General features: G+C 36.6%; 1 protein-coding gene across 1 annotated transcript in view; it reads left to right on the forward strand.

Moving 5' to 3' along the window:
* LOC140323093 (chromaffin granule amine transporter-like) overlaps nucleotides 1-24,360 on the forward strand; it is a 29,966-nt gene extending 5,606 nt beyond the window's left edge. The window contains exons 3-16 of the mRNA XM_072399847.1: nucleotides 7,231-7,365; nucleotides 10,156-10,288; nucleotides 10,459-10,789; nucleotides 10,901-10,959; nucleotides 13,838-13,921; nucleotides 17,956-18,048; nucleotides 18,151-18,240; nucleotides 18,968-19,011; nucleotides 19,091-19,208; nucleotides 20,030-20,141; nucleotides 20,222-20,273; nucleotides 21,392-21,575; nucleotides 22,380-22,513; nucleotides 22,595-24,360. Coding sequence (XP_072255948.1) covers nucleotides 7,282-7,365; nucleotides 10,156-10,288; nucleotides 10,459-10,789; nucleotides 10,901-10,959; nucleotides 13,838-13,921; nucleotides 17,956-18,048; nucleotides 18,151-18,240; nucleotides 18,968-19,011; nucleotides 19,091-19,208; nucleotides 20,030-20,141; nucleotides 20,222-20,273; nucleotides 21,392-21,575; nucleotides 22,380-22,513; nucleotides 22,595-22,735 — 1,659 coding nt within the window. The 5' untranslated portion in view covers nucleotides 7,231-7,281 and the 3' untranslated portion in view covers nucleotides 22,736-24,360. The remainder of the gene's footprint in view (nucleotides 1-7,230; nucleotides 7,366-10,155; nucleotides 10,289-10,458; nucleotides 10,790-10,900; nucleotides 10,960-13,837; nucleotides 13,922-17,955; nucleotides 18,049-18,150; nucleotides 18,241-18,967; nucleotides 19,012-19,090; nucleotides 19,209-20,029; nucleotides 20,142-20,221; nucleotides 20,274-21,391; nucleotides 21,576-22,379; nucleotides 22,514-22,594) is intronic.

Below are 24,360 nucleotides of genomic sequence, written 5' to 3' on the forward strand. Positions count from 1 at the left end.
GGACCGCGGTAATCCGCGATCGCCGGCCGCGCGTACGTTCGCGCTTCCAGCGATCGCGGATTTCAATGATGAATCAGGGGCATTGTGTTTATAGATAATTGTTGTAAGTGTAATATTTAGTGTCACCAGAGGAGGGTGCTGCTGTTTCATGATCAACGGTTATACATAGACTTTTTTTTTTTTTTCCTTCACTTTGCTTAGCATTTTTTGTTTTAAATAATAAAAGCACAAAATAAAATTATGTTATTCTCTGTTCAATATATTCTAATTCTGTATGTATTTCCATGCAAAAAGCGTTACATATTTTTGCATGGAAATTCATTTTACATTGTAGGCCTATAATTCTTAGGCATAACTCACCGAAATATGTCCAATATTTAATACATTTAATAATAACTTTAAATAAAAAAACACAAAAATCTGTTACAAAATATATATAATATAACTGTCCAGTAGCATGTATAATATATATATATATATATATATTCATATATAATATATATTATATCAAGATTTTCTTTGTATTGGACTCAGGGACCAGCAGGATGTCGGGGGATGACAACGAAACAAGGGAAGTGGGTTTTTTTAGGTTTTAAGCAACCCCAAGTGTGACTCAGGATTACCGTTTTTTGCATGATAAATCCACCCCGAGTCACACTTGGGAATACCGCTAGGGGGTTAATGTTAGTTTTTTAAAAAATTATACATTTTATTCAATAAATTGTACAGTATATATATTTTGCAAACCTGGAATGAATTTCTTCATTTTCTATTTGCTAAAAAAAAATTTGAATCCTGGACTAGATCTATTCCAGGTTTGCTGAATCACCCAGCTTCACTGATGAAGTTGTAGCCTCTCCAGCCTTTGAGAGCTTCAATAAATCAGGCCCAAAAGCAGTGTTTTATTTTCTTTAAATAGGGATTGCAAATGATAGACAGATACAGAAGGAGAGGTACCTGCCCCAAAGCCTAAAGTGTGTTGCAGTGAATGCCTGTACCCCATTCACTGGCGCATGTGATATTGTGACAACACAAAAGTAAAATTTGGAGACATTTGTCACAGGTAGTGCCTTAACACAGATCAGCTAAACATGAAATGTTCTCGGACAAGCTGAAGAAGTAGGTTTAATGATGCTAACCATCAGACATAGGACATCTAGGTGTGAACATTGCAGCCAAAGGTAGATTATAATAGAAGTTTTACTTTAATATCTTCTTTTCAATCGAGTTTTGTATTAAACGTAATATTTTCTCCTTGCATACAAAAACAGCAAATAGAAAGTTATATTATAAAGTTTAGGTTTGCAGATACTGCAGCCCCGCTTTATCACAGCTTTGGATAAACATTTGCATGGATTTTCATGGAGAAAATAAAGGTATCAGATTAGGAATTCCAATATATTCTAGAACAGACCTAAAGTGTTTCCTTCTGGTTTATATAATAATTATTTTATTTATTATTATAACTAATATATAGTCAGCAGTGTATTCCATTTGGTGGCAATGTTTTTACATTTTTCATCATCAGTCACACATAGGGCTGTATTTATAAATTATTCCATTTTCAAATTGCTCCTAAAATTAGTTTCTTTCCTATTTATCTCCTCGTGACACTTTTGATGTATGTATACTGTAAACAGTAATTCGGGTCACTTCCTACTAAAAATATAGGGCAATTTTTTTTTTACAAAAAAGAAAATTCCTTGTGGAATGTTTTCCTTTTAGACAGGTTTCACTAAAATGAATCATTAAATGATTCCTTTAAATTTCTCCTTCAGGGAAATACCTACATTGGTGGCTTTCCTATCATTTTGCATCCATAAAATGGTCCCTACCCAAGACAAACGGAGAGAAAAAATAATCCCAGTGGACATAAAGACAGCATTAAAACGTGACAAGAGTATATAACCCATCCACACATTTAGATATACTGTACCTAATAAAATTTGGGTCATAGGCAGAATGTGTTTTCTGGTTACAGATAAATAAACACTATTGGAGACCCAAAGTACAGGGACAATATGGTTTTGTACTCATTACCAATAACGAAGACACCAGGGCTACTTGAAAATGTCACACTACTCCCCAGGTTGCAATAATTGAATTCACTGACTTCCTCATTTCACCTATTTCCAGAACAGAATTATTTTACATTAACCACATACGGCTTACCCCTGTTCCTATTTGACCCCATTCCCTTTCTCTTCTCCTACATTATCAGACTTTTTTGGGATGGGGAACACAAATACTTTTCAGAACAAAGTATGTATGCAAAGGACACATCCCTAAAATGCTCCAAATTATGGGAACACAGAAAAATAAGACAGACAAAAAAACTTTTACAGATACTGGGATAGATCGGAATACATACATCATTTGTATATCAATAATTGTTTGTGTAAAAGACCTGTCGTAAAGGACCATTGCCAGGGTATTCCCACTGTGGAGGTGGAATTTTGATTTTAGGTCAACTTTCAGTCCACATCTAGCCTCACAGCCCTACATTGAGCATACATATGATGTCCGTGCAAAGCACATCTGCAAGCCAGAACATCCAAGCAGCAACCTGGCACCATGCATTACTTCAAAGTGTCCTTAGTTGCTTCATAATGTATGTTTTCCCTTGGTCTGTTTTTTATGCTTTTATGGATCAGCTGATTTGGATACAGTTTGGTCTCGAATTTTAAGTGTTAGGTTCCAAGAAAAAAAAAACACGAATTTGTGAAGCCGCAAATTCGGAAGCGCAGATTTTCGGGGTATTACTGTATATCCGTAAAAAAAGTATAAAACCAAGTCATAAAAATTGGGTTAAAATGTCAAATTGAAATCTTCTACCCCTATAAACAGAAATATATGGTTAAATAACCCTCCCAACCAGACTGGGTGATCAGGGCTTTCTATGTTTCAAAGGGGTCAGACAATTATGTTGGCAAGGTTTTGTAGTAGGCAGACATAGTTGGGGCACATGCCACAAATTCATTGCTCATGCATATGACCTCAAACACTGATTGTATGTCATTATTAACCCCTCACCTATGCACTGGACAGGTCAGGATTGAGCCTATCATATGGGATTTCCCAGTCGGCAGCAAAATCAGCTGATCCATAAAAGCATAAAAGAAAGACTGAAGGAAAACAATATTTTAAGTTGTTAAAAGGATCATTTCTGACAGTATGGTAATTTTATTTCCAACGAGAGTTTAGCATCTCAGAGAAGACGCGGTGGCCACAAGGTGGCGTCCAAAATTTGCCCATTTTCAAAATTCGTGGGGGTGTCTAGGCACGTAACCCCGCGAATGTAGGGGTATTACTGTATTGGGCCTGATTCCAGCAAACCTGGAAAGGATCTGGTCCAGGATTGATAACATTTGCTAACAAAAAGCAAATGACTTTTAAGAAATCTATTCCCGGTTTGCTGGATCACCCAGCTTCCGTGATGAAAATGTATCCTCTCCAGCCTTGGGCTTTAATAAATCAGCCCCATTGATGGTGTTTTTTTTCACTCCAATATTTAATCAGTTTACAAGCAATACTGATGACATCATATTTTGTCTATAACACTAGCACTAGGTCAAAAAAAGCAAATGTGCAATTGGTTTCTCCATAATACACCTACAGCATTTATTTGGCCAGAACGCACAATTTCCTTTATTAGATTATAGTAATGACGGAGTTAATTGAACTGCGTGAGCACAGTTACCAGTATGTCATATTGTGACACCAGCACCTTATCTCCAAGCTGTCTGCTTTCCTGCTGATTCACCTGATAGTAAAGCTTAAAGTGAATTCTAATTTCCTGCTCCTTTTTATTACTATTTGCTGTAGATATTACAGCACTTCCTATAATGTGTCTATTCATATCTGAAGTCACAAACCCAATGATAACTGTTTATTGTAGCTTGTAATATATACTTTACATCCTAGTATCATAAACTTACAAATTCTTTCCTTTCAGTTGTAATAAGGACATTCAGCCTTATTCATTTAAATTATGTTTATTATTGTTTAATATGTTTATTATTGTTTTTACCCAAATTCACATGTTTCTTACATTGATTTAATTTAAAAATGTATGGGTCAAAAGGAAAAAGTTGATCCATGCAATGGGTGAAAATAGTGCAATATCTCTAGAAACCCAATATACATGTTTATGTAGCACTCAACCATGAAGGATCTAGGCAGCTCTCATGCCACAGGTAATGGAAAGGCAACTGGTAAGGTGTGCCTGGGCATAAGTTATGTAAATCCAAATAAATACTATTTTTTTAGCAAGCAGTAAATTAAAGCAGACCTAAACCCAACAGTTTTACTTTACATAGAAGGGTAGACAATCCTTCTAAATAAAGCAACTTAAATGAAGACTTAATGGGAGCTTAGGGCCTCCCGTGATACCTATGTCATGCATCCTGGGCAGCTCTGGCTACTCCTTCTGCATATGCCCAAGATTAGGGAATTTATCCCACCTAGTCTCACGCATGCGCAGTGAGATCATCTCTCCTATTTTTCCCCTTGAAAGTGACTATGTCACTCTGATCTTGCACCTGTACATTGACATAGAAAGAAAACGAGGAAGTCGGAAGAAAAGATATAGGATTGCGGCATCTAGCGCTTCCTCCGCTCCAGGATGAAGAGGAATTCCAGGGCGATGCGGGAATAGATCGTGGGAAGGACCAGCACCATCGAGGGATCTGCGGGATTAAAGATAAGTGTAATTTTTTTTATTTTAAGTTTAGTTCAGCTTTAACTTTGAAACAAGCTCTTACTGTACTCTCTAGCTGCATGCACAGAGAAGCAATTCATTGTCAAATTTTACAGCAGAAGCATTTAGGTCCCTGACCAGGCCAGCTTTCTAGATCCTATTCTCCCTCACAGAATTGATTCAGCAGCCCTAAAGCAAACCACAATCTGTCCAAAAAAACCCCAACGTATTACTTTTTACATATTCCCCTTAAGTTGCAGGACCTGAAGCATCCACCAGTGCATCTGATAACTGCTAAAGAAAATGATAAATCTGTGTAGTGGATAGTACCATCTTTTTTTCTTCTGCGTCAGGGACAGGGCTTTTCTTTAATCACAACAGTAAGACCCCTCACACATGATCCCAACCCTAGTGCCCATTATGTTTTTTTTAACATTTCCTTGAATGTGATTGGGTATTCTTTGCAAAATGATTGACAACCACATTTATTAAGATAAGTAAACATTGTTTAGTAAATCAACCCAAATGTAATATGAAGGCCTAGGTAAACTAGCCAATTATTCTATATACAATATTGCATTGCATAGTTGATTGTAACTTTAAAGGAGGTTGTTCTATTAGATTTTAAGGTGTAGACCTTAACAAGACACAGTACAGGTTTTTTAATAGGGTGAAAGGGTGGCTTGAGTTGTTGAATCAATGCTATGAGGGTTCTGCTTACCTGTGTAATTGGCCATTATGAGGGGTCCCCTTTCTAGATCGTACAACCATGCCTTTTACAAAAGACTCTGGTTCCTCAATATAAGCCTGAACTCTGCTTCAAAAAGGCATTAATCGATGGCATAGAATTTATGTCCAAGGATCTTAATTCTGCTAATTTCAACTTTGCTAAATTTTAGGTGGAATTTAACCCAGCCAACCCACCTGTCGCCGCCATCTTTCTTCCATTTTTCCTCTTCTGGGTGATCTTCGGCCATCTTGATTGGCTGGGCCGACATGACATAACCATAGGCCATCCCAGCACACCCAACCGAAACCAGAAATGCCAAGTTCAGCTTTTTGCTGCAGCTCAGCTTTTGCCAGAAATCTGGAGCAATCAGGCAGGTAACATCGCCTGTCCCTTTTTCAAAAAATGACTTGCCTGATCATCAAAAATTAAAACTGGAACTTTAGTTCCACTTTAAGCCATGTGCTTCTGCACACGTTGGTAAGCCAACTCTTCCTCCTAAAGAGGAAGTAAACTCAAAACAGCCCAAAACAAAAAAAAATACACTTACCTTCAATCCCACAGAGCAGTTGATCTGTCTGGAGGTTTCTTTCATCAGATCCCGCGTCATCCCGGTATCCGTCTTCTAGCCAGCACTGCAGTCTTCTCCTCTTCTTCCGGCATCGTCTTCCTACGTCACCCAACCCAGGCGTGAGATCTGGTGACGTAGTTTGAGAAAAAACTTGGCGATCTCACTGCGCATTCATTAAATCGGCAATTTTTTCCCCTTTTGAGAGAAGGGCCCCTTCGGGCACCTCGGGCATGCGCAGAAGAAGCAGCCAAGGGCCTCCCAGGATGAGTGACGTAGGTATCCCGGGAGGCTCTGCACTCCCATTCATTCTCGATCGCCTAGGCGGTGCTGCACCTATTTTTCTTGCACAAACAAACAGAAGTTTTACTTTATAAAAGGGTTCTCTACCCTTTTATGTAAAGTGAAATTCTAAGTTTAGGTACCCTTTAATTTGTTTGGCTCTTTTTTCTGAATTCCCAATTTTCTTGTTCTATTTGATTTCTTCTACATCATAAAAAACCCATTGGGGAGACAAGAAACCAAGCAGTTTGGGCCATAAATTCCCCTTAAATTCAAAGAGATATGTTTGCCAGTAACCTAAAAGTATCTATTAAACACAATTAATTTAAAGATTGTCTGACTTTTGTTTATTCAAGGCAAAATAATAGGTTTTCTGGATACTTTTTACTGATAGAAGCACCCAATATCTTGTCACACCTCCTACAAAGAAATGGTGTTGTGGGGCAGCCTGGTGAAGACAAATAACAAGTGGAATGGTTTTCTTTTTTTCAAGAAAATGTGTTATATTGTATCTTTCTTAAAAAGACAGAAACCACCCAAAACCATAAACAACTTCTATTCCGGCTATGGCATACAATAAAAAATAAAAAGTTTCAGGTGTAACCCCTGCAACAAATATCGTTCTTCCACCAGGGTAACCCAACAAAATACAAAAGCCTCACTAATATATTTATATAGTATATTTGATATAATTATCCAGATATATAACATAATATTGTCCCCCATCTGCCCTTTTCCATATGGACAATTTTCTGTCACCCTCAGGCATTAAAAAATAGAGAGATGAGCTTGTCAGCTGCTTTAGGAAAGCTCATAGAGGAAAGCAAACACAGTGACTCACAGCCCTCTGTCTACCTCTCTCCTCATTCTGAACTGTTCAGAGATGGATGTGATAAAAGTTGACAGAAAACAGCCTGCATGGTGCCTTATTAACCCTGTCTTCCCATGACGCAGACACTGACTGCAGGGCAAAACCTGGAAGCTTTTCAATGAGATGGATATTGGATGGTCCCTCTTATCTGGGCTGACACAAGACACAGACCAGAATCTCTCTTGGTAAAGAACATTACTGCAAGAGAAGCTCACAAGGTAAGACCACATTCATGTTCTTCTAATTCTAGCTGCCAATCATTTAAAAATATGTGCAGGGAAAATATGCTGATGGACAAATGTATGAAAGACCAACTTACCCAACACTGTTTTATTCACCCATAGACCACCATTTGACAATAAAATGTGTTTGGGTTGTAAATGTATATATTTTAATTTAAAAAGCAAATGTATTAAAGATGATTGACTGAGATAAGATAATTAAAACTAATAGTACAATGCAGAAAAGTAATGTAAACTTATTCCATATAGAAATTACAACTCATTGATGATTGATTGATTGAACTATATAGAAAGCATACTTTATATGTTTAAGGTGTGTGAGTACAGAAAATCTGGGAGTATTTTATATATATATATATATATATATATATATATATGTATATATATAACACAGAAACCCCAGCAATCAAATGTAACCTCCTAAATAATTTTATATTCAATGTATACCCATTCACAATTCCATATCCCCTGAAACTTATAAAGTCAACCTGAATTAGATAGCATTAATGTACATCTTTTGCAGTGGGATTCTATAATAGAACTGCTGGTTTCAAGGAGAAATAGAACTTTGAAATACTTGACAAAAAAAGAATAATTTGTTGATTGCATTTGCAATATTGGTCTAAGTGCAATACATTTCTGTGCCATTTTACACTTCTTCATTCTTAGTAGATTATATTTAGATTTGTGTATATGGTTTTATTTGTCTCTTTAACTTCTAAACAGTGTAGCTGTGCATAGATTTTATACATTATTTGAAATGAAACAGTAATCAGAATGACCAACATTTTGAAAAAAGATGGTATTTTTTTTTTTCTTTATCTTTTTAAACTACTTTACATGCTATGAATTGCTAACTAGTAGAAGGTTTAAACATTTTTTAAACAAATTACAAAAAGAGGGGGGATTACAAGCCAAGCAAAAAGGAAAATATTAGAGGGGAAAAGTACAGGTGTCTGTTACAGGAGAAATAAAACAAGCTGAGACTGCCAAACTATACCATTGGTAATAAAAGAAATATAGTTAAACAAAAAGGAAAATAATTATGTGACCGGGGGTTTTAAAGTCATATTGGTTCCTTAACTTAATCAAAAATCATGCCAAATAAATTTAATTAAAATCTGCTATATACAATATGTTATCATCTCCAGCATACAAAACTTGTATTACAGTGTATAACAAATTTGCCAAATGCAGATAGGTCAAACCGTGACTTGCATAGTCATGATATCTTAAATCCCAACTATATATTTAGTTCAATGTTTCTTTTTTCTCAGATACAGAATAATTAGAGGGTTTTTAGGCTTCTAATCCAGAGACATGCAGAATTGCTAAATGTATAAAAAAATGTTCAATTTGAAGTATATTCTATGTCTTGTTTAGAATGTCTGCCTATCTTAATAGGGGTTCTTACCAAAGGAGCATACGCCGATTTATTACCTTGGATCCTTCAACCATTCATTCAACCATTGGGTGGCTGTTAGAACATTGTAACATTTAATTAATTAATTTACATTTAATTAATTAAATGTTAATTCACATTTAATGTGAATACTAAATTAAATGAGCCATTATTTATTTAGTAGACAGTTTTATGTCAAAAGAAACCTACTGAGATAGATGTATCAAACAACAAAGTTCTTAATAAATAAATGTTTATACCTAGAAACATTTGCATTATGGTAAATTTGCACATTTGTATGTCCAGAAAGAAGGGTAAGGAAGAGGTAGATATATTGGGGAATATATGGATCCGCCAGGAAAATCCATATTAGCTATGTTCTATTTGTATGTTTTATCTATACATTCTATTTCATGTTGGTTGGTTGAAAGCAGAGGGCTTTACATTGTTTGCTCAGGTTCTTATGATAGAAAGCTCTCCTTATCTTCTATCAAAGTGTTTTTTTGTGCTTGGTATGTGAGAAAGGACACAGAGAACAAGTCTGCTAAGAATTAAGCATTTAAGGCCTTGGTGCCCAATCTGCTTGCAATGGAAGTAGGAATAGTGGCTTGTAAAGAAGTATAAGCAGTGACGTATAAAGCCCCCTTGTTTCCTGCTTTCTTCTGCAGCACATCCCTAGTCTCCAACTAAACCTGTAGAATATTTACAGTCTCTGACCATCATTTTCCCCATGACTGTTATCCCTTGAATTACATATACAAACCATTATGTGTAACACTCTAGTGATGCCGAGTTGATAAGAAGTTACTGCTTTGGTTTATTCATGCATCCATAAATTTAAGCTTAGTCTATTAAAGTAGAACTCCACTTTAATGAATCCACAATCAGACAGGTCATTATTGCAGAAAGGGACAGGCAATGTGCCTTTTGCAACAATCCAGCCTTCCTGCCTGTTTGCTTCAGGTTTCTGGCAAAAAGCTAAGTTACGTCATCCTGGCCCAGCCAATCAAGGTGGCCGCAGATCATCTACCAGAAGAGAAGAAAGTGATGGTGGCTCCCTTTGAGAGAACAGGAACAGGTGAGCAAAGTGGGTTTATTTCTGCTTAAAGTGCTGTAAAAAAAAAATTTTATTTTTTATTTTTTTTTTTTTTTATTAAGCGGCAAAAACGAATGTATAAAAAGGAATTGAGAGCTTTACCTGCTGACTGAATCTGAAAAATCAAATATGTGCCATGATATAATATACATATATATACAGTATATACAGTATAATATTTAAAATGAAAATGATCTGTGCCTGTTTAACCCTATCTCTCATGAGACCAAATTCCTATAAATGTAACTGATAATTCCCATCTTTGCAGGGTGTTTTCTGTCTTGCCAAGATGGAGTGTAATCTATGTAAGTGGCTGCATGAGAAGAAAGGTTCCCGACAGGTGGTCCTTGTTGTGGTTTCTGTAGGCCTGCTACTGGACAACATGCTTTTCACAGTTGTAGGTATGTTTGGAGACTCAGCTAATCGTCTGATCAATAATATAGAATATTAGATTAGACATTTACAATCCCATTTGTTATAAGCAAAGGTGACTTTTTTTTTTTTTTTGCAAAATTACAGTAGCAAAAGTTGGTTTAAAGCAGTAAGTACAATACAATCTCTCTTTCTTTAGTGCCCATCATCCCAAGCTTTTTATATGAGAAAGAACACATGAATGGGAGCACATCTTTAGTCCAGCCATCTTCTTCTCCAATTGCCGCAACTTCTTCATTTGCATTAATTCACTCTTTTTATGACAATACTACGGTATCCAGTACAGAGCATTCTCATCATACTCAACTGCAAGGGAACAATGGCAAGACCCAAGAATTTCCAAAGAATGGCACTTGTGGCAGAGAAAAGAGTGTATTACAGGATGAAAATGTACAAGTTGGTTTACTGTTTGCCTCCAAAGCCATATTACAGCTCCTTGTCAACCCTTTAGTGGGGCTGCTAACCAACAGGTATGTCTGTATATTGGTCCGAAGATCAATCCCGCATGGAAAGTCTAATGTATAATTTACTTTATTTCTATTTATTTCATATTCATTTATTATGATTTTTGTCCCCTATAGGGTTGGATATGATATGCCTATGTTCTGTGGATTCATCATCCTGTTCCTGTCTACTATCAGTGAGTAACTGACATGACATACAAATCTCAAGCTGTGGAATCGTTTACAAGCAAATGTGTTGGTTGGAGAAGCATTTTTCTACAGATGCAAACAAAAAAAAAAGCTAAATACTTCTCGATTATAATTTAAATAAATGTCTAGGGGTAAATAAAAATAGAATTTCTGGCTCTGCATAGCAGGTTCTTGGGGTCCCTATGGGGTGCTTGCTCTTACTATTGCCTGCACCCGGGACCTTACCCTTTCCCAATTTTAATACTGACTGCTATAGCACTTGTTGATTGGATGTTTAGACACTTAGAGTTGTATTGTGAGGGGCCAATAGACACACTTAGAATTTATATACACTTAGTATTTACAGGTTCAATGATAACAATTTTTAGGGGGTCGTTAAAAAATGGTTCTCAGTGGTCAACCACAAAGATTCTGCTTGGAAAAAACTGCTAGTCTGAACTTTTAGCTGTTTATTATTGTTTAATTTTTGCTCATGCTTCTAGCCATATTTATTGTCGGTTTGTCAGGTTGTATGCGGCAGTGAATGAAAGAGGATTGCACCTTTTGAGGAGTACATTGTGATTAATATAGATGCTTCTAGTTGATAGAATTACAAACATCAACCTGTTATCCGTTTGGGCTGAACCAGCTACCAACATTTTACATTTTTGGGGGCTCTAATGGCAGTAAGTTCTTTGTGAGCCCACTTATATATATATGGAGAACTCATTTTCCCTTTTTTGGATAGTTTTTACAGCAGATCATAACATTAATGTTTGATATGTCTTCTGCTGCAGCACCATATGGAGGTATTAATACTGATTGTGGTGATTGGGGAAGCAATAGGAGCTCTAGCAGGTAGATGATGATGATGTATGCCTGATTTAAGTCAGTAAATGAATATTCCTGCAATCACTTATTATTACTAAAACAGATTTTTAATTAGAATTGCATTTTAAATATAATGATTAAATTAGATTACAAGATTACCTGGTAATCAAAGCCTTTCTTCAGGCATTATTTCCAGCATGGAATAACAATATCTTATACTTATCTTCCATCGGCTCTACTGTGTTGTTACCCCACCGTATCAGAATGGAAACAGCCATGTCAACACACATTTCACAGACATGGTCCACAATTGTCACTAAAATTGGCCCAGAGCTGCCGAAGAGTGAGTGCATGTAGACAGGAAATGGCAAACAAAAAGAGAGCAGCACCATACATAAAAACCATATTACTAAAAGAAAATAAACATTCTAATTATTTTTAAGTAACAGTAATTTAACAAGCACTTAAGATTGAGATCTGTTTTAAAATGAGGATTTTTGGAAAAAAAATAGGGATTTTAATTACAGTTTTAGGAGCCAATAAAATTGTTTTTTTTTATAATCCATTAACAAATTTGAATGAATTGTTAAAAAAATAGAACTTGTATTTACCTTTTTCTCTTAAAAATTAAATTAACAATTTTCCAGGTACTAGATAAGGTAATGTTATAAAAAATATCTTCCATATGTGATCAGACATCTAAAAAAAGAATCAAGATGCCTGTGGCTGCAGCAATGCCCAGGAATCATGACGGTTTGATCCATCACTGTTGGATTAAATGAAAAACATGACAATGCCCCAGAGCAGAGTAGCAAAATGCTAATCAAAAAATCTTGTTTGGGATGCCATTCATATTGGCATTATTGATGTTCAGAATTCAACAGTGAGCATTAGGTTTACTTAATACTTCACATATGATTAGAACCATATCTATGTCTGACAGGGCCTCGGGAGTAAGTATTATTTTTAAATTGTCTTTGAGATTAAATTTTATGTTCATCTTAAAACCAATTTCTCTTTTTCCATTTAAGTAACAATGAATTTAGTAAAAAACATACCAACTACCAACTATTAATACATTGGGCCTGATTTATTAAAGCTCTCCAAGGCTGGAGAGAAAACACTTTCATCAGTGAAGCTGGGTGGTCCAGCAAACCTGAAATAGATCTTGTCCGGGATTCAAAACATTTGCTATCAAATAATGACTTGAAGAAATCAATTCCAGGTTTGCTGGATCACCCAGCTTCACTAATAAAAGCATATGTTCTCCAGTTCACTAGGCCCTAAAGGCAACTGCATGATCTGCTATGGCTAGTTATGTCTTTGAATATATTTCATCTCTTTATACAATAGGAATAGTTTGTATTACATTGGTCATTAGAGAAGTGTAACATTTTATAAAAAATCATTTTCAGATACAATTGCATGTGGTAAGGCATGTTTGCTCCACACTCCAACTCATCATGCAAATATATATATATGGACAGCCTTGTTTCCAGACGCAGGGGACCACTAATCTGGTGCTTCCATTTTGCCTACACTAGTTATTCCCCTCGCATTGACATCAGCACCTGCAGACTCTCAACCAGGCTTTGAGAGGACCCCTCCAATGGAGAACCAGTAGGAAGTGTCTTACCACTGTTCATCTGGGGGTTGATATTGACCCAGAGATCAACTTTACAATGTATTCAGTCATTTCAAAGTTACTATTGATGAAGCATTTTAGTTGCTTTTTATAACCAGATCAAGTTAGCTTTTTTTCTCAGAATAATAAAATGGAGATCTACACCAAACTTGGTAAAGACATCAATTTATCAATCTGTTAAGAAGGTTTTAGGTCAACTTAAGCATTAATATATTTTAATATAATATATAATATTGACAGTTTTACTGTTATGATGCCAGTGATGGACTTACGATAGATTTTGGACATTGTCTGTTGATAGAAGAAGAGTAAAGAGTCTACTTTTTGATGAATCTATATGTTGTTCTATACCTTGTAATGTGCCCTTGTCCATTACTTTTAGTAGAATAATGTCAGCCTCTTTTTACTAGTGTTTGCCTTCTCTGGATCCTACACCTTACTTTTTCTGGCAAGATCACTACAAGGAGTCGGCTCTTCATTCTCCACTGTGGCAGGTAAGCGTCTGACATTTTTACTTAGTTAGATACACATAGCATACCATTCTGCGAGGCAGTCTCCTTTGAACACTATGGGCCTGCTTTAAGAGGATACACTTTAATCAGTGGAGCTGGGTGATCCAGCAAACCTGGAATGGAAATCTTCAAAGTAATTTGCTATTTGCTAGCAAATGTTTTGAATCTTGGACCAGATAGATACCAGGTTTCCTTGATCACCCAGCTTCGATGATGAAAGTGTATCCTCTCCAGTCTTGGAAAAAAATGCAGCCCAGTGTATTTGCATGTCTTATTACGTATTTAAAAAAAAGAGGGATTCCTTTTCATTACTGGATAGCAAGCAGAGCCATGACAATCATTTCCTTATGCTCTTGGCTAAGTAGACATCCAGGGCATATCACAGATCCAGCCCAATAATATAAAAGTATTTCTTACAAACTGCATACAGCTGTTTCATTAGGGGACCAATGTGAAAGTAAAATCCAACATGGTATAGGGAGGTAGGCTAACGGAACCAAAGCCTCTGTGACATGTAGTGATTTAGTGATAGGCTATTTGGTTCCTTTTAGCCCACTTCAACATTTTGGGTTATACCTTTTTGTTATGTAAGCATAGCGTATATTGTTCACCTTTAGTCACATATTGTGGATAAACTTGTTACTTCTCAACATGGCACAAGTGTACAACACAACTATAACAGTTGTGATGTCAGATAAACAAAATATTCAAGCAGAAGTATTCAAACATAAATATTCAAACATAAGTAAACATTCACTTGATCAACCTACCGCCATGACCCTGGTCAATACTACTTGGCTGAAAGCTGTACGTGTCTGTAACATATTAGTAAGTGTTGGGGGGAAATGTGGTAGTTATAATAAAATTACGCTTTTATAACGGCTGACATAAGATCAAGCGTTAACTATATGAGCATATTTTGATTTGATCTGATATTCTCCTGTGAGTGTTTATGAGCACTCCAATAACAATTTTTTTTTACGATCTATTTTTAAAAAAAGCAATAATGGACACAACCTTTCCCATTGTTGGTTGACAAACAGCAGAATTCATTTTGTCTTATCACTCTTCTGGCCTATATCCCTTAGTTAGTTATACTTTGGAAGTTATATACAGTTCTCCAGCCTCTCTGCTGAACGTTATATGCTTTTTACTTTCTTGACTTACCTGCTTGCTCATGTACCCTTTCTCTATTTACACAAATTACCCTTTGCTTTTACAATCTTTCAAATTGGATATAGTCATGAGATATTTATCTATTTGATGTGGCCATTAGTTTGAAAATCCTATGGCTGTGGCAATAGCTGAAACTCCAATGCTAACTGCTTTCAATAGTAAAGTCATTAGCTAGACATGAAAAACCTCCAAAACTCTATTTTCCTTCTAGTATCTGCTGGTGCCTCAAGCTATCTGTTCGAGTCAAGTTTATATATATATATATATATATATATATATATATTGTGATTTATGTCTAAAAAATTAAATGCTGTCAACCTTAACTCTTGCTAAATTTTTATCCTGTAGCCTCATGGTTTCTCTTTCCACTGCACTGTCTTATTAAGAGAAAGTCAACAAAATTACCATGCAGAACCCTAAGGATGTAATAACAGTGAATTTTTGTGAAAAAACTGACTAAATACTTACCCAAACGGTGGATCTCATCACTTTGTAATCTTAATCTCTCTATGGATTATCTTAATTGGCAAAAACAGTTTGGATTCGATGTGCATCTAAGATCAGTTTGAGACACTTTTGATTTCATTCTGGGTTCTTTCATGGGTGCATTTATCCTACGATTGACATCCTTTTGATTTGCTTTTGCGTTCCCATTAACTTGTATAGGGGGAAAAGTAATTGTGACGTGAACAAAAGCCTAGGCCAAAGGTCGACAAAGTCCATTCCGGCCTAACGCCCCCTAGATTTTTAATGGTCGATTCCGCCTAATCCCGGCCAGCAGTTGGTGCCAACCCGTGGCTCCGGAGCCCCAAGCGGCACTTGAGACTCCTCTTTGTGGCTCCCTTCCCTATTTACCATGGCCGGCGTTAACACTACCGCCGCCGGGGTAAGAGGAGACTCCCTCCCCTCCGTATGCATTGCGGAGGCGAGGGATTTCCCATTCAGGGGCGTTCCTGGTGGGGGCGGAGCCATTAGCTCGCTGATAGGAGTCCTGTGTCCCACGTGTTCGGGTGCTTACACATGGAACACAGGACTACATCCAAAAGCAGTAACAGAGAGCCAGGAAAAAAGAAGTAAAGTAAGTTATATCAACTAATGATGCATAATTTATCAGATGATTAATAACTAATCATATATAAATGATTAGTTACTAATCATATATTAATCATCTGATAAAGTATTATTACTACAAAGTATTTATATAGCGCCATCATATTACACAGCACTGTACAAAGTCAATAGCCATGTCTTTAGCTGTCCCTCAAATGGGCTCATAATCTAATGTCCCTACCATAGTCATTTGTCATTAATGTAGTCTAAGGTCAATTTTTGGGGGGAAGCCAATTAACTTAACTGCATGTTTTTCGAATGTGGGAGAAAACTGGAGCACCTGGAGGAAACCCACGCTGATACCGGGAGAACCTGCAAACTTCATGCAGAAAACCTGGGACCTAGCGCTGCAAAGACCAGAGTGCTAACCACTGAGCCATTGATCATGGGATAATGAATCATTATAAACATGAATTGGAGTAATCTGATCATGATCACAGTGAATTTTTTAAAAGAAACATTCTCTTTTAAACAAAATTAGTATTTTTTTGTCATTAAGTATATTCTTGCGCAAAACACCTATAAAGTTCCATTCCAAGAAAAAAATGCTTTAAACCTGTTCTAATAACGGTTATGTATTAATTTAATTTTTATTTATATATTATTTTATTTATTTATTTTTTATTTGAACTCCTCATCATTAGAAGCTGATTTATATATATACACACACACAATATCATGTTTCTCATTGATCGTACTGTATTTTTAAATAAAAAACCTTTCCTTGGACACCTTGTTTCTTCTGGCCTAGTGTGCTTTCTTGACCTCCTGAAATGGCCTAGTAGTCCAAAAAGTTTGCTGACCGACCCCTTGCCTAGGCAGAGGGGTCATTATATTATTGCTCCCGTTCAATTGTAAAATTGGCAAACACCTATGCTTGACCTCAGAAGTGGGACTAGCTTTCAGTAGAGGTGAATTGGCCTGGTCAGGGCTGCTCCATTTATGACCCATGTTTTTTACAAGATTTCTGTTGGGATTGTTCCTTACAGCTTTTAGAATGACTATAAAGCTTTTTACAGGTGCAAAATACACCACTGGGCTTTGTTCTGATCTCCAGTGCTTCCTGTCATTTTTCAATGATGAGTGAGTATTGCCTACTAAGACTGGCAATGCATAGCTCACAATTTATGGAACATTGTAAATAATTACCTTTTTGAGAACAATGAGGACAATGTATGGTAATGGACAACACAGAGAAAAATTAAATGTACATAAGGTTGCCACTTAGTTTTCAAACTCTATGGCCCTGATTTATTATAGCTCCCCAAGGCTGGAGAGGATACACGTTCATCAGTGAGGCTGGGTGATCTGGTCCAGGATTTAAAACATTTGCTAACAAATAACAAATTACTTTTCGGAAATCCATTCCAGGTTTCTCTGTAAAAAGTGTATCCTCTCTAGCCTTGGAGAGCTTTAACAAATCAGGCCCTATGCACCAGTTTTTTTTAGATATTTGCAACCATGTCCATGAAATCCTGGGCTGACAACTAAGGCAGTTTAGAACAGGTCCACAACAGAATCACCAATGTAGACAAAACTTATTTTACTTATTCTGTAGAACAGTTAGGTAGGCCTATATAAATTAAGTTGCATAATTACAAAATAATCTGTTTTATTCATTTTAAAAAGCATTGTTCGTTGGAATAAACACACATGTAGTCTAGGAAACTATTAATGTTATTAAATTGAATTTTATTTACATGCAATTATTGTTACACATTTTCTTTCAGGTCTCGGGATGCTTGCAAATGTGTACACAGATGACTATGAGAGAGGAAAAGCAATGGGTATAGCTTTGGGAGGTCTGGCATTGGGGGTCCTCAGTAAGTATCTAAATGTCCTCATTTATGGATTTTCCTCTCTCCTGGTAATGTTTTTGTCTCTGCACTAGATATTTCTTTGCTCACACTTAAATGTCTTTACAGCTGGGGCTCCATTTGGTTCTCTCATGTATGAGTTTGTTGGAAAGTCCTCCCCATTCCTGGTGCTGGCAGTTTTCGCTCTGCTGGATGGTGGTAAGAATCTGCATCATTACACAAATACTTATATGTTCAGTTAGTGATAAATTTATTGTACTACTTTTGGTTTATTAATATAATATTTATATGTTGGTTAAGTTGCCCTATCAGTTTGGGCTCCAGTCTTTGCATAACCTGACTTTACCAAATATATACTGACATGCAAAGCTCATAATGCACTTCATTTTGGGCACGCACGGTAATACATCTAATTTAAAGCAGATAATATAAAGTAGACTTCATTCCTGGAAAGGAATTCAAGTTATCTCCCTAATAAAAATGTTACTGTTAGAAAAACAGACGTATTCACCATACTCCACCAAATGCCCGGGATCCCCTTTTCATTCATTTTTTTTCAAATGTCAAATGAGATGTTTTTATATTTTACTGATTTTTGTATCCATCCTAAAGCTATATGGGTTATTTTGTAATTCAATTTACAGAAACAGTAAGAATAACATCAGCCCATGTGGGTGTTAGTTCTTATAATTTACTTCAACATGGTTCATGTGACTGGGAGTGTGGCAAGTGTATGTCAAAATATTTTTAGCTAAAAGATGTCCTCCTTCCTCCTCCCATCTCAGTCGGTTTAAATGTATGCTCTGTAGGTGCTACATATTGGAATTCTCTCCTTCAAACAAATCCTTTCTTTGGATGGGTCCAGGAAATTCCTTCTTATTACGCTTCTTTGGCCTTATGCTTTTGTCTCCCTTTCTGTCCACAGCTCTCCAGCTTTTTTTTCTGAAGCCTTCTAAGTTTGCCCCAGGGGTGAGTGTCAGTAAAAGTATAGGAATGGATGCTGACTGTTACAAATCTTTCTAATATATTGTTTTTTAAATATTTTTAGAGCGTTGCTCCAACCTCGTACTTAACACTTCTCAAGGACCCTTATATTCTAGTTGCAGCTGGTAAGTTATATTGTGTACATAACTTAAATACATTATTTTTCAATCCAGCCCCTATTTAGAAGCCAGTTTTGTCCTCCACTTTCCCGTCTTACAATTCTTAAGCCTAATTATAGCCAGGAATATTATGTATAAGACAATAATCTTTAAAACCTAATTAACATAGAAACTATATGAGCCAAACGTGTATATATATATATATATATATATACAGTATATATATTGGTGTCGTGGTTGGCTTAGTGGCTGGCATTCTTGCCTTTGCAGCACTAAGGTCCCAGGTTTCAATCTTGGCCAGGACGTTATTCACCTTCCAAAAACATGCAGTTAGGCTTATTAGATTTCCCTCAAAATTGGCCTTAGACTGTATTAAAGACTTATGACTATGGTAGGGACATTAGATTGTGAGCTCCTTTAAGGGACAGTTAGTGACGTTATTTTGGCTTTGTAAAGCGCTGTGTAATATGTTGGTGCTATATAAATAAAAGTTAATAATATTGGTTTATTTCCGTTGCCTTGGGTCACAATTTAGTAAGCAAACAGAATTTAGAAGAGGAGGACAAGGCTGTTGCATATATGACTGTTTCATCTTGTTGTGTAGATGTAGAACAGTGACTGCTCAGCATCACATTAAAGTCCTTCTGGAAATCAATCCACTTAATCAACCTCCATTCTAGAAAATCTCATTAGAGAGACATTAAGGACTTAAAAGAGAACTCTCCTCAGGGTAAGCCTGAAATAATAATATGACACAACACCTGAATAGTTCTTACAGAGCTGATGCATTTAACTAATTCCTTACTTTGTAGGGTTTTTATATTAGCTTGTAGCTCTCTCTCTAACAAATACATAAAAACACAATTGCTGGAATAATACTGACCACATGGAAATCAAATATTGTGTTTTTTCTGCAGGACTGGCTTTCTTACCTGCCAGTATTTCATACCTGCTATGTACTAACCTGTTTGGGACGCTATCACACAAAATGGGAAGGTGAGACAAGCATATTATACTTTACTTGTAGATTAATATTTGTCAGCATAATGTGACAACCCTTTTTTTCTTTGCTTTAGGTGGCTGTGCACATTAGTTGGTATGCTTGTGGTTGGAGTTAGCCTTCTTTGTGTAAGTACAATTTAATAATCCTGTAGAATGTAATGACAGTAACGCTGCACATTCAGTTTCTGTTGTTTTTTGTTTTAGAAATGAAAGAGTCAATTCATGGGAACAGTCCCTGTTTATACACTCTCAGTAATTGCACTGATCACTTGTATTACCATACCACATTGCACAGACATTGTCAGAAAACTGATCCAGGCCATAATTTTGGAGCCCACTCAAAAGGTAGTGCAAAGCAATTCTTTATGATACATGATATACTTGAAACTATTGCTAGACCCAATCAGTTAAAAATCAAAACCTTGCCATTTTGTAAACAGTTACCTCCCCATCACGATAGTGGTCTCCCATGATGTTTACAACCTGTATGTAGAAATCTCCTATGGCATATTTTTTTTTTTTTTGATTGAAAAATTCTCAATAAGAATTTTTGATAAGAATTTTATTCAGACAACTCAAACAATAAAATCAGGGTACATTCACACTGCTGCAACACAGTGCATAAAATGTTACAATACCCCCAACATACATTAAATATTAATACATTCACTCCTGCACACTGCGGTGTGATGCCTGATGTGTGGTACGAGACCAAGGCTTGTCCCTAATGTCATGCATGACGCCATACCACAACAGATTGTATGCAACAACTGTGCATCACTGTGGACCTGATTCATTAAAGCTCTCCAGGCCTGGAGAGGTTACACTTTCATCAATGAAGCTGGGTGATCCAGCAAACCTGGAATGAATCTGGTCCAGGATTCAAAACATTTGCTCACAAATAGCAAATGAATTTTTAAATCCATTTCAGTTTTGCTGGATCACCCAGCTTCACTGATGAAAGTGTATCCTCTCCAGCCTTGGAGAGCTTTAATAAATCAGGTCCAGTATCTCAAAATCCTGTAAAACCTAAATGGTGCAATACGCCTATTCCAGGTCTCCTAGTCCAGAGTCTCAAGTTGAAGCATGCAGAGAAATGGGAGGAGAATATTGTAGGTTAGAACTTCTCAAAATATCTGTGCATCCTATGGCTCATATTTCCAAGTCTTTCAATGTGAATCTAGAAAACACTTCATAATCTTTTTATGGGCCTTTATACTTCATTACATTCTTCTATGTTTTAGGTTCCACTTGCAGGAAATATTTATGGCCTTATTGGTCCCAATGCTGGGATTGGCATTGCTCTTGGAATGGTAGATGCCTCTATTATGCCTATCATGGGACACTTAGTAGATCTGCGTCACACCTCCGTCTATGGTGGGATATATGCTATCTCTGACATAGCGCTGTGCATGGGCTTTGCAGTGGGTAAGAAAATGGTTATTATTTTTCATGCACATAAAACTCTTGTTAATATATGCTAGGTAAGGTCTGCATTGATACACATAGGTCCTCCATTTTGCAAACACACATGTATATATGTTTGCAATCCAATAAAATATGACATTCATTATGTGAAGGATATTCAGGAACAAATGACAATCAACAGTTCTAAAGCTGAACTCTAGGCATATAGAAAGACACAAATGAATGCAGTTCTGTAAATACTTATACATCATTAAATGTAATTTTTAATTACAAGCTGTGTAAAGTTCTAAAATTGATCCAGTATCAGCCTCTTGTAGTGCTGGTACAGCAGTGAGAGAAAGAGCCTGATTTATTAAAGCTCTCTAAGGTTGGAGAGGATATGCTTTATCCGTGAAGCTGGGTGATCCAGCAAATCTGGAATAAATCTGGCCCAGGATTCAAAACATTTCCTAGCAAATGACTTTGAAGAAATCCATTCCAGGTTTTCCCGATCACACAGCTTCACTGATGAAAGTGTGTCCGCTCAAGCCTTGGAAAGATTTAATTAATCAGGCTCAAAGAATCAGCTTACGAAGCCAACCAGTAAATGTGCTGACCAATGGTGTAATGATAGGAAGAAAAAGCAGACATATGATTGGTTTTACCTTTACCTGGCATTCATCTTGAATGACCATATAAAATGACCCTAATTTATCTTATATGGAAGCTGTAATGTGGCCTGATCCAAAAGCTGATATGACTTAATAAAATATTACAGTTTTTTAAATGAGTTTTTGTAACCTTTAAAACAATTTGCCATTTTAGGACCTTCAACTGGAGGAGCCATTGCAAAGGCCTTGGGATTTCCATGGTTAATGGTCATCATTGGAGTAATAAACATCATCTATGCACCTCTCTGCCTCTTTCTGCGCAATCCACCAGCTAAAGAAGAGAAACTGGTAAGAAGATTCAAACATTTTAATGTCACACATTGACCCTGTTCGACAACTTATTTCTAATATATTGTCTTGAATTTGTAGGCTATTCTAAACCAAGAATGCTCCATGCAGACAAGGACTTACATGACTCAGGGTAACGTTCCAGATCTGCCACTTTCTGACCACAGCAGTGATGAAGAAGACAGTGTTATTCACAACAGGACCAGAAGGATTCCCCATTGATCTGTTCTATGCCAACAATGGCATGGGCTGCATTTAAGATCCTGCAGACTGTTACTCTTCCAACAGCAACCCTCTGTGGTCAGCACTGTGCAAAAAACAAATTGGATTTCCAAACATTATGTTATGTTATCAAGACTATAATGCTACCATCACCGAAACCCTTTTTGTCTCTGGTATCACCAGGGCAGAAGCCTTCAATGTATCTTCATCCACCCCTGTCCTAACTTCAGCTGGTTCACATTAGGATTTATTCTGTCCTTGATATTTGAAATTATGCAGACTGCACTTGTTTTGTATCTGCTCATGTTGTATGATCGTATGATTGGTTGTGGCACTATATAAAAGATAAAAGCAGCAACATAAACATTGAACCAATACAATTAAACCACAATTTAACAGAACCAATAAACAGTATGTTATAGAAACCTTTATGCAACATGGACTATATATATTCATCCAGAACCAGCATCTTGTGATTTCCCCTAAAAATCTGACCCTCCCATGACTACCGGTACTGTTAGATTAATGTAGAACTATTGTCTACTATTCGAAAAAAAATGTGCTGCAGCACATAAATATCATTACTTTTTTCTCTTAGTCCCCTTGCAAAGTCTCACAAATACCAGTTGATCCTTCCAGTGATGTTCACCTGGATTTCTGTAATGCTGTGGAAACTATGCTGCACTGTTCCTGAATTACCAGCAGAGTTGCCATTCTCTTGTAGGCTGTGCCTACTTATACTACAATGAGATGAAAACATCTTGCAGGTGTCTTTATTAACAGCATTGTCATTGATGGTTTACAGTTCAGTAGGTTTTTTGTCAGTACCTTGCGGCACAGCTTTCTGGATTGCCAGAACCTCTGCTTCTGTTCAACTAATTCATTGGTACAGACATAATAGTCTGTACCAGTGTATGCAGCCAAAAGTTGGCCCCTGTGCACAACTGCCTTGGATACCCCATGCAGCTTCACATTTTGCACCTCCCTATGCCGGGCCTGGTTTGTACTCTTTTAATTTGGAATGGAAGTTTCCACTTAACACTTTTGCCTTTACTAGTATTACCTTAGACTGCCTGCAGTTGGTTTCTATACATTTTTCTTGGCTTAACAGTGCCTTCTTTTTGCTGCTTCTCTGTAACTCTGCTGCCCTGGCAAGTAAAACTTGACAGAGATTCTCATAAAATATTGATACAAAAGAGAGGTTGAGACAGCTGAAATGCAATGTGTTAATTACAATGCTAATTATGTCTTATGTGTCTATATGTAATGGAGATAAGAATGGGTTTCCTGTAGTAAGGAAAAAGAGAACTGAGCAGGGCTGCCAACCCTACCTGGATGGTTTGTTTCTGTTCTGGTCTTTACCTAGTCTTTGTTCGGAATATGCCGATATTTCAGTGTGCATGGTCTGGGCGCAGGTTCACTTTCAGGAATTCAAGGCAGCTGCAAATTGCGTTGAAAGTTGTGTGTGATGGTTCTTTATACTGGAATCTAACAATAAACAAAATAAGTATTTAGGCTCTTGCTTCATACTCTATAAAAGCATTTAACCATGCTAGGCAGTGCAAAGAACAATGATGATTTGCAAATTTGCAATGGAAACCAATAAAACTTAGATAAACATGAAA

The sequence above is a fragment of the Pyxicephalus adspersus genome, chromosome 2, assembly GCF_032062135.1.
Source record: "Pyxicephalus adspersus chromosome 2, UCB_Pads_2.0, whole genome shotgun sequence".
Taxonomy (NCBI): Eukaryota; Metazoa; Chordata; class Amphibia; order Anura; family Pyxicephalidae; genus Pyxicephalus; species Pyxicephalus adspersus.